The 10,074-nt window shown below is 70.4% G+C and overlaps 3 protein-coding genes across 3 annotated transcripts; all 3 read right to left on the bottom strand.

Moving 5' to 3' along the window:
• Window positions 1-472: 472 nt before the first annotated feature.
• Window positions 473-4,559, bottom strand: USP21 (ubiquitin specific peptidase 21). Its single transcript, XM_074167011.1, has 12 exons — window positions 3,770-4,559; window positions 2,791-2,850; window positions 2,383-2,506; window positions 2,182-2,293; window positions 1,963-2,100; window positions 1,811-1,875; window positions 1,613-1,716; window positions 1,433-1,519; window positions 1,262-1,340; window positions 1,008-1,115; window positions 771-885; window positions 473-656 (listed from the first exon to the last, which is right to left on the bottom strand). Exons 1-12 carry the CDS (start codon window positions 4,538-4,540, stop codon window positions 566-568), a joined length of 1,854 nt encoding a protein of 617 aa, XP_074023112.1. The 5' UTR covers window positions 4,541-4,559; the 3' UTR covers window positions 473-565.
• A 1,413-nt stretch (window positions 4,560-5,972) lies between these two features.
• UFC1 (ubiquitin-fold modifier conjugating enzyme 1) lies at window positions 5,973-7,656 on the bottom strand. Its single transcript, XM_074167012.1, has 6 exons — window positions 7,508-7,656; window positions 6,868-6,935; window positions 6,671-6,734; window positions 6,481-6,557; window positions 6,291-6,381; window positions 5,973-6,188 (listed from the first exon to the last, which is right to left on the bottom strand). Exons 1-6 carry the CDS (start codon window positions 7,628-7,630, stop codon window positions 6,117-6,119), a joined length of 495 nt encoding a protein of 164 aa, XP_074023113.1. The 5' UTR covers window positions 7,631-7,656; the 3' UTR covers window positions 5,973-6,116.
• Window positions 7,657-7,985: 329 nt separating this feature from the next.
• APOA2 (apolipoprotein A2) lies at window positions 7,986-8,449 on the bottom strand. The gene is made up of 2 exons (XM_074167013.1): window positions 8,244-8,449; window positions 7,986-8,103 (listed from the first exon to the last, which is right to left on the bottom strand). The coding sequence occupies exons 1-2, from the start codon at window positions 8,447-8,449 to the stop codon at window positions 7,986-7,988; spliced, it is 324 nt and encodes a 107-aa protein (XP_074023114.1).
• Window positions 8,450-10,074: the final 1,625 nt, after the last annotated feature.

The raw sequence follows: 10,074 nt of genomic DNA, 5'->3' as shown, positions 1-10,074 counted from the left end.
GGAGCGCCAATGGCAGGACGCCGTGCCCTGATGGACAGGCGCGGGCACCGCCCCCCCAGCGGGCGCTACGGCGGCGGCGCGGAACCACCGGCAACGCGCCCCGCCCCCGGCAAGCCCCGCCCCTTCAGCACCGAGCTCCGCCCCCGCGGCTCACCCGCCCATCAGCTCTAGCCACGCCCCTCCCGCATAAGGTCACGCCCCTCAGGTAGAGCCCACCCCGCGCTAAGCTCCGCCCCATCCATTAACCCCGCCCAAATCTCCGCCCTCGCCCATTAGCCCCGCCCCTAACACGGACCTACCCCACCGGTTTTAAACAGCAGCAAGCCCCGCCCCTGATGTGACCCCGCCCCTCCGCCCATGGCTCCGCCCCATTATATGACCCCGCCCCTCCGCCCATGGCCCCAGCCCGGACCGACCTTCCCACCCCAAAACTTCGACTTTTCTAGGAGTTTTTTTTGTTGTTTTTTTTTTTAAGTAAATTTATTCACAAAAGCCCCGCCCGGGGCAGCGCAGGCTGCGGCCGCCCGCCCTCCGTCCCGGCCCCGCCGCGGGGGGGTGTGGGGTGTCAGGGCCTCCTGCCGGGGGGCTCCTCCAGCTCGTAGAAGAGGACGTAGCCCTCGCTGGACGGCACCTGGTTCTCGCTGATGGGCGAGACGCTGCGGCAGCACCCTCAGCCCGCGCCCACCCCCGCCGGGCCGGGCACGGGGCAGGGGGTCTGGGGGAGGCCGGGGGGGGGGTGGGGTGGGTGGGTGAAGGGGGGGGGCACCTACCGGGAGTCATTGTAGACGCGCCAGCCGGCGGGGTCCCGGCAGAAGGCTGTATAGTGCCCGTAGTGGACGCTGCCCGAGTGGTTGCAGAGGGCGTAGAGGCTGTAGACGGGGCTGCCTGCAGCGGGAGGCCCAGCTCAGCGATGTCCCCGGGGCTCGGGGCGTCCCCCCGACTGTGTGTGTCCCCCCCCCACACACACACCCCCACTGTGTGTGTGTGTGTCCCCCGGCGTTTCTCACCCGCCTTCTCGCTGGCAAACTCCCGCAGGTTGAGCTGTTGCAGGGGGAAGTCCACGAAGACGGAGCACTTCTTGATGGAGTAGCGGGTGGTGGAGAACCGGTTGAGGTCTGGGCAGCGTCAAGGGAAATGTGGCCCCGAATGGATGGAAGGGCAGCCCCCCTAGGATGCCCCCACACCTCACTGCAAGCCCCACCTGCTCTGGGGGTCCCAGGCCTCTCCTCCAGCCACCCACCCTCCGCTCCCCAAAGGATACGGAGCACCAGGATGCGGGGGAAGCGCTGGATGGTCAACTTCTTGGTGCTCCGCGTCCGCTGCCGGCACTTGTCGCAGACCTGTCGGTGGCACGGTGATGGTGACGGTGAGAGTGGGCCAGGTGCACTGAGACGGGGGTGCCGAACCACCCCCCCCAGCCCCAGCCCCTTACCGGGGCGTTCTCCGAGTCCAGCTCCTCCTCCTTGGTGAAGAGGCTGAAGCAGTCGTGGAGCGAGACCTTGCCACCGGCAAAGCTTTTCTGCAGAGGGAGAGGGTCAGGCAGGGGGCCAGGGGGTGGCTGGGGCAGGGGAGGGAACAGGGGGTGTCCAGGGGGGCTCTGCCTCATTGCTACCTTTGGGATGGGCAGGGAGAGATCGCAGAAGACCTCGAAGGTGGTGGAGCGGTAGCCACATGCCTGGCACTTGAGGCAGCTCTTCAGTTGCCCCACGAAGAGGTCTGGGGATGAGGGGGATGGTGAGGGCAGGTGGAGAGGGGCACTCCGAGGGGTTTGGGGGATCTGGGGGGGTCACCCCTGCACGGCAGTGCTCACCCACGATCTTGCTGTCCTCCCTCTCCAGGTATCGCTTCCACATCTGGTTGGCGCGTTCATCATCACTGTGGGGAAAGGTGGGGGGTCGGGGCTGCGTCCCTGGGGCTCCCCCCGCCCCGTTCGTCCCCCCGGGAGACCCCTCTCCCCCTCACCTCAGCGTCTCGGGGTCCTCCAGCACAGGGGTCCGCCGGGTGTCCGAGAGGATGCTGGGGGTCCTGCGGCCCTTGCGGTTGATCTCCACGTGCAGCCGGTCCATGAAGAACTTGAGGAACTCCTGGGCATCCTGCTGACTGCGGGGGGATGGACCTGTCGCACCCTCCAGGGGCTGGGGGGGAGGCAGAGGGGGCGGCAGTGGGGGGAAACAGCCTCACCTGTATCCGGTGAAGGAGGGGACATATTTCTGAAAGATGGCCTTGAAGCGCCCGGGGTTGACGGCCTCAGAGGAGTCGGGGTGCCAGAGGGCAGCGATGACATCCGCGAAGGCTGCGGGGACAGGGGATGCGCTGGTGTCAGTGCCGGGGTTTATGTAAGAGCTGGGGGGGGTGAATTATCCGCGGGGGGCTCTGTCCCACCTTCGGTGAGCTCCTGGGGGGCACGGGGGCCGGGGGGCTGCTCCTGCTGGAAGTCCCGGCGCAGGCAATAGTCCCGCAGCGGCTTGGTGCTGCTCAGGCACTGCAGCACAGCGTTCATGAAGCACTGCCAGGACAGCAGGGGAGACACGGTGACACCATGAGGGGAGAAGGACACCAGGCCTCAGCGTGTTCCCCACCATCCCCTCACACGCCTGACCGTACCCAGCTGTGCCACAAGGACCCCTGAGGGGCTGGGGGATCCCTGGGGACACGGTGGTCCTGGCAGGAGGGAACTGCTTCATTATGGCCGCTGCAAGCCCAGGGGGACGCCAGGTCCCTTCCACACCCCAGGACAAAGGGACAGGAGGGCTCGGGGGATGTGGGGACACGGGGGACGCAGGCACTTACCGTGTTACCCAGGTTCCTGAGGCCGACGTGGCCCGAGCCCAGCAGCAGGGTGTGATGGGTCTGCGGGGACACAAAGGGACAGGAGTCAGACCTCTCCCCGGGCAGCAAACCCCTCCAGCCGCCCCTTGGCTCCCCATGGACGGACAGATGGACAGACAGACCGAGGACACATCCCCCGCCCCCTGCCCCGGCCATGGAGGCTTCACCTCGCCGCTGACGAGCAGCAGCCCCATGACGGCCGTGTGAACCACCGACTCAGAGATGTCGGCGCCGCGGCCCTGCAGCTCCCGCTTGGTGAGCAGGCTGCGGTGCAGCTTGCGCGGCAGCTCCACCAGCGTGGCTCCCTGCAGCCCCGGCATGGCTCCGGCACCGCCCGGCCACCAGCACCCCACTGCCGCTCCAGTGTTGCCGGGCTCCCTTCGCCTCTCTAAGCCACAGCTCATTAGCTGATCCGATTTCCCCTGGCTATTCTGGGCCTTGCTGGAGGCTCATCTCGGGGGGATTAATTAGCAGGAGAGCCACCTCGGGGACAGCAGGCACCCGGAGAACAGGGAGCAGAGGCAAACACACCCCCACGGGCCCCACAACGCACCAGTGCGGTGCGGGAGAGTGGTGCGGGGAGCGGGGCGGCTCAGCGGGGCCAGGGACAGCCCCATGTCACCAGCGGGGGACACACCGTGGGGGCCGAGTCCCCCGTCCCCCACCGGCGCAGGGATTTCAGGGCACCTAATCCCCACACGTGGCCCAGGGCGAGTGGAGGACAGGGCCCGGCTGCTCGGCGGGGAGAAGGCAGATGCGGAAACGGGCATGGCCCCAGCCAGCCCCCAGCACCCCCGGAGCCGAGGGGACACCAGCCTTTCGCAGCGGGGGTCCCCCAGGAGGAACGGAGTGGGGAGAGGTGAGACCAGCACCCCCCGTCCCACCCCAGCGGCGTCACCCGACGGTGACCCGTGGCAGGGACAAATCCCGGAGCTCTTACAGCTGCCGCCTTCTCCTCGGTCCTGCCGGGTGCTGGGGCTCTGCCCAGGGGGGGGCTGCTGGGCACCGGGACATCGGGGCTGTGGGCGTAGGTGGGGTCGGGGATAGTGCGAGTCCTGGGGCAGCCCTCGGGCCGGACGGAGAGCAGCGGAGCAGCCGCCTTCCCGTCCAGTCCCGGGGAGACGTTGACCCTCCGGAGAGAGGAGCTCCTCCTGAGAGCCAGCGAGCTGGCGCTCAGTTGGTGGCCGCAGTCCCTCAGCACCAGCCGGCTCAGCACGGCCGCCACGTCCTCGGCACGGCCACTGCTGCCACCGCCACCCTGGCTCAGGTCCCCGATGCTGATGGATTTGGAGCGGGCCAGGTTGCTGCGCCGGCGTTCGGCCAGTGAGGCCCCGGTGGGCAGGGAGAAGGAGGCACTGCCTGGCACCGCACCGGCCTGTGGAGAGCCGGGCACCCGCACGGCATGGTCCGCCTTCACAGGCCCCCGCCGGCACGCCGAGACACGCAGAGCCTCTCCCCGTTTCGAGGCCCGACCCCGCTCCAGCTCCAGCTTCTTGCCACGGTCATCCATCGTGCTGGGCCGGGGCGGCAGGAGGCGAAGTTTGGGTGCCGGGGAGAGGCCGTTGGCGGCGGCGGAGGCCAGGGCGGCTGCATGGCGCTCCTGGCTCAGGGTCCGGTGCCCGCTGGGCAGCTTGGCAGTGGCCTTGGGTTGGGAGGTGATGACGGCGTGGTCCCTGGCCCGGCTGACGCGGTGCTCCGAGGCTTGGGGCATGGTGAGGACGGCCGGGAGGGGAGCCCTGTGGAGAGAGGGATGGGCTGAGGCCGGCGGTACCAGGAGGGTGTGTGGGGGGCACCGGGACATGCACCCACCTCTCTCACCGGCGCCTCCTCCCACCGGCACCGCTCACAGCCCCCCGCGGCGAGCGGCCGGCCGGAGAGTCCCGTCGGCAGGGGCCCTGCAGCACAAGGAGAGATGCTCCGGGTCACCAGATGGAATTGGGGGACCCCACAGCCCCCCTCGCCCGACTGCCATGGCACTGAGGGGGAGCAACTGCCGTTCCGTGCTCCCCAAGCCATCGGGTGAGTCACTGGGGTGCTCAGCACCACTGGGAGCGGGTCCCTCCTGCCTGCTTGCTCCGGGTTCTACCGAAACACCGCTCGGAGCAGGCGGGTGGCGAGGCAGCCATCTCCTGGCTCCCGTGCCAGGGGGTGCAGGCCCCACGCCGAGGGTGCCGGTGCTCAGCAGCAATGGCTGTCCCTAGAAAGCGGCTCTGGGGGAGCTCGATGCCACTGCGCACTCGCCGGCTGGGCTTTGGCAGGCAGGGACGAAGGGAGGGTGTCCCCGCTGCCGGTGCAACGGCCACGGGGGCCATGGCACGGTGAGAGCCCTGAGCTGCCAGCAGGAGGGAAGGGCTCCAGGGGGTTGGCCATGTCAATGGCAATGGCCCCCGGCCCCATGGCTCACCTGTCTCCTGCCTGTTTCTGCCCCTCTCCATCTCCTACCTGTCCCCATCCCCTGCCTTGTCCCCATCCTTTGCCTCCCCCCCGTCCCACCCCCCTAGCCCATCCGGCCACTGTCCCCTGCTCTGGTCTCCCCCACCCCGCAGGCACCGTTCCCCGCCCCCCCGCCCCGGGGCCTTGTCGCCCCCTCTGTGTCCCCTCCCCTGCCCGGTACCGGGGGGAAGGTTTGTCGCTGCCGCCCCCCCACCTTCCCCCCAGGCCCTCGCTGCCCGCCCCTCCCCCCGGCCTTGCCGCGCTCCTCCCCCTCCCTACCGCCTCCCCCCCTCCTTCCCTCTGGGTCGTCCCCCCCCCCCGGTGCCGCCGGTGCCCCCCGCCCCCGCCGGGCCGCCCCCCGCCGCCGCCGCACCTCCCGCGGGCCGCCATGGCAACAACTCCCGCACCGCCCGCCGCCATCTTTGCTCCTCCCGCCCGCCGCCCCGCCCCCGCCGGCCTCGCGCGCCCCATCGCGCCTGCGCCGCCGCCGCGCCACGCCCCCCGCCTGACGCCGCCGCGTCGCCATGGAAACCGAGCGGCGTCTTCCCCCCCCCCCCCCGCTCTTAAAGGGGCCGCCGCGCCACGTCTTCTTAAAGCGACAGCGTCCTCCGGTAGAGCGTCACTGCAGGGTCGGACCCCCGACGGCTGGGGGCGGGGGGGGGCAGGACCCCCCCGGCGGGACCTCCCGGAGCAGCAGTCGGGGGCGAGGTGGGGGATGAAGAGTTTATTGGGGAGCAGCAGCAAAGCAGGGGGCGGGGGGAGCAGCTGAAGGGAGGGGGGGGTGGGGGAGTGACACCTCCCATGGCCGGGGGGGGGGGGCAGCACCCCCCAACCCCCTCCCCCCCCACCGCTGCTCACTTCTCCTTGTGCTGGATGATGCCTTTGGCCACGAGGTCCGGTATCTCCACGGCCAGCCAGGGGCCCAGCTGCGGAGACAGGGGGTGAGCGACCCACGGGGACAGCCCCCCCCCAACCCCAAAGGGACATCCACCCCCCACACACACCCCAAGGGGACACCCCCGACTCACCCCCAGCGCCATCAGATGGGCCAAGCCGAATTTGGGAACGTTCCTGGCCCAGAGGGGCTTGAAGTGGTCACTGAGGCAGATCTTGCCCCCCCTGCGGGGAGGACGGAGCCGTCAGACCCTCTTGCCGCCACCCCCCCTCCCCCTCAGGGGCACCCCCCTCCCCCCCCCCCGGGATACCCCCCCCTCCAACCTGTACATCTTGGCCGTCTTCCCGTCCAGCTCGGGGATGGCGATCTCGGGGGCGGTGGCGGGGTACGTCACCGGGATCTGGGACACACACACACACACACACACACACACACAGGGGTCAGCAGCCCCGGGCCACCCCCCTCCCCTGCACCCCCTTCCCCCCCTCAACCCCCCTTCCCTCCCCCCCTCACCTCAAACTCGATGGCGAACTCATACTTGAGCAGCTCGTGGACGTACCAGCACCTCCCGAACCACCTGCCGTGCACCGGGGGGGGAGGGGGGGTCAGCTCCCACCCCCCTCAGTACCGGGCACCCCCCACCCCCCCACCCCGGAGCGGCCCCGGGGCGGGGAGGGAGGCCTGGTCCCCCCCCGACCCCGCTCACCCACCGGGTGCCCTCGGCGTTGGACTCCAGTCGGAACCAGTCGTTATCGGCCCGTTTGTTGTTCTCCACGTACTGGAGGGGGGGAGGGAACGGGACACCGGGGGTGAGCAGGGACCGGCGGGGTGAAACGGGGGAGGGGGAGAACCGAGGAGGGAGGGAGAGACCGGGAGAGGGGGAACCGGAGGGAGAGGAAACACGGGAGGGGAGAGACCGGGGGACGAACGGGGAAGGGGACCGGGAACCAAGGGACGAACGGGGACCGGAAACCGGGACACGAACCGGGACGGGGACCGGGGGGTGGAGCGGGGGGATCAGGAACGGGGGACGAATCAAGAAGGGGACTGCCAACCGGGAAGGGGACCGGGAACAGGGGGATCGGGAATGAACAAGGAGGGGGAACCGGGAACCGGGGGACGAACCGGGAAGGGGACCGGGAACCGGGGACTCGGGAACGGGGACGAACCAGGAGGGGGACGGAACCGGGGGGCGAACCGGGAAAGGGGACCGGGACAGGAGGGAAACCGGGTGATCGTGAAGCGGTGGATCGGGAACCGGAGGGTGAGGCGTGGGATGAACCGGGAGGAGAACCGGCAAGGGACCGGGGAGCGAGCCGGGGAGCCCGGTGCCGAGCCGGGCGGGCGCACCTGGATGAGGGCGCGGTACTCCTCCTTCAGCCGCGACGCCCACCCCTCTCGGTCCCGCGGCCCCGCCGCCGTCCGCAGCAGCGGCAGCTCCGCCACCGCCCGCCGCGCCGCCTCATCCGCCATGGCCCCGCCGCCGGAAGCCGCCCATCTTGGCTGGGGGCGGAAGTGACGCCGGGGGAGGTGCTGCGCCCCGCGCCGCCATCTTGCTTAGGGGCGCGACGGCGACGGCGGAGCGGCGCCATCTTTACTAGGGGCGCGGGCAGGGCGCGACGCCGCCGCGGAGCTGCCATCTTTACTGCTGGCAGGGCTGAGTTTGTCGGGTCTCAGCCACCTTCACGCCTCCCCGGGAGGGGGGTCTCCGTTCCCGTTCCCGTTGCCCCCCCCCCCCCCGACCCCACAACACCAGGGACACGGTGGCAGCTCCAGGGCTTTATTGTGAGGAGGAGGGGGGGGGCCGGGGGGAGCACCACGGCGGGGGTCAGGGCTGCCCCTCACTCTTGCCAAAATCCAGCAGGGAGGAGAAGAGGCCGACGATGTTGCTCCGCAGCTCCTGGGCCAGCGGCGTCAGCTGCTTGTTGGCCCGGTCCAGGTAGGCCCTTGGGGGAGAGGTGGCCAGTCAAGGTGGGGGGAAGGGAGAGAGGGAGGGGGGGAGGCCCAAGGGGTGGCCAAGGAGCACCCCCCCCCGTCCCCCACACCCAGGGGGGGTGTGTGTGTGTGTGTCCCCTGCCCCTCGTACTCGGCTTGGCTGCGCAGCTCCTGTGCCTGCAGCTTCTGGGGCAGGTCCTTGGTCATGAAGTCGGAGAAGGACTGGAAGTGGCGGGTGAAGAAGTCGTCGACGGCCGGCGGGGGGGCGACCTCCTCGGCTGGGGTCTCGCGCCGTACCATGGCGGCCTGCAGGCTGCCGGCGCAGAGCAGCACCAGGGCGGCCACCAGCACCTTCATCTTGGCAGGACTACGGGCTGCAGGGACAGGTCAGCAGCCACCAGCCCGACCCACCGCTCTGCTGGCCCCTCCTGCCCCACAGCACCTTCCCCTCCGCCATCCCTGCCCTATTGCTGCCCCGGTGTCCCCATCCCTGCCCCATCCCTGCCCCACAGCCCCATCCCTGCCCCACAGCCCCATTCTGCCCCATCCCTGCCCCACAGCCCCATCCTGTCCCATGGCCCCATCCTGCCCTATCTTTCCCCATGGCCCCATCCTGCCCCATAACACCATCTTGCCCCATCCCTGCCCCACAACCCCACCCTGCCCCATGGCCCCATCCTGCCTGGGCGCTGGGTGCTGCCTGCTGCTCACCTGGGCAGGACTCTGGGGGTGCAGGGCTGTGGGTGTCCCCTCGGGGGCTGCTTATATCCCCTGGGCCAGCTCCCGCCCCTGGGCTGGAGGGGCCGTGTTGGCCCCCACCTGGGTAAACATGGCGGGGGTAAGGGTCGCTGCAGGGAACGGCCCCTCCTCGGCCTCGCCGGGGGTGGCCCCTCACCCCAGGGTCCTGTCCCTGTGTCCCCAAGACCCCGTGGCCCCTGGCTGTGGGTAACAATGGCCTAGGGATTTGGGCTGTGGGAGACCCTGGGGGCTGGGGCTGCCGCAGTGGGGGTTTGCTGGTGGCCCCATGGCATGTAGTAACCCCGTGGCATGTTGGTACCCTGGGGCACACCGTTGCCCTGTGGCATATTGAGGACTCATGGCACGTGGTGGCCCTGTGGCGTGTTGCAGCCCCACGGGGTGCTGTAACCCCACAGCACAGCAGGACCCCCAGGGCACCTCAATGCCCCAGAGCCCCCCGTACCCCCACCAGCCCCTCGGCCGCCCCAGCCCAGGGTCCTGGCTCGGCAGGGGCACCCCGGGGGGCTGCACACCCGGGCCAGCCCCAGCTGCCGCCAGCTGCCGCAGGACGAAGGTCGTCGCCCACCTTATCACTGACCCTCGGCCGCCAACGTGACGCCGTGACTCAGCGCAGGGTCCTGGAGGGGGCACCCACGGCGGGGGGGGGACCCTGGGGACACCCTGCCATGGGGCCGGGCAGGGGGCCAGCTCCGGCACTGTTTGGGGACACACGGCCAAAGGGCACCTGGGCGGCACCGGGGACAAAAACTTTTCGTCCCTTGGGTCACCTGTGGGTCCACCGGGGCCCCTTCCCCTCCGAGCCCTTTCCAGGAAAGCTGCTGGTGACGGCAGCAGGGGACAGGGACGGGGGGGACACGGGGGAGGTTCCCGGGGCACGGGGGCAAGGAGAGGGACACGCGACTGGGGACGCAGGACAAGAGGGGACACAGGGAGAGGGAGATGGGGGGGAGTCAGGATATGAGAGGGGACACAGGAGGGAATTGGGACGCAGCCGGGGGGTCCGGGGACGTGAGGAGGGGGACGTGGGGGGAACGGGACGCGGCAGGGGTGGACGACAGGAGATGGAGGGACGCGGGGTGACGAGAACAGGGAGGAGATGGGGGGACACGGGAAACGGGGGGGACCCTCGGGACGCGGGGGGAGGGGGACGGAACGCGGCCGCCCCGGAACGTTGCAGCGCGGGTCCGGGTGTCGGGGGAGCGCGTTTCGGCGAGACCCCGCCC

Source organism: Numenius arquata, unplaced genomic scaffold, assembly GCF_964106895.1.
Source record: "Numenius arquata unplaced genomic scaffold, bNumArq3.hap1.1 HAP1_SCAFFOLD_1797, whole genome shotgun sequence".
NCBI lineage: Eukaryota > Metazoa > Chordata > Aves > Charadriiformes > Scolopacidae > Numenius > Numenius arquata.
Note: the sequence above shows the minus strand (reverse complement) of the source record. Positions and strands in the feature narration are given on the sequence as shown.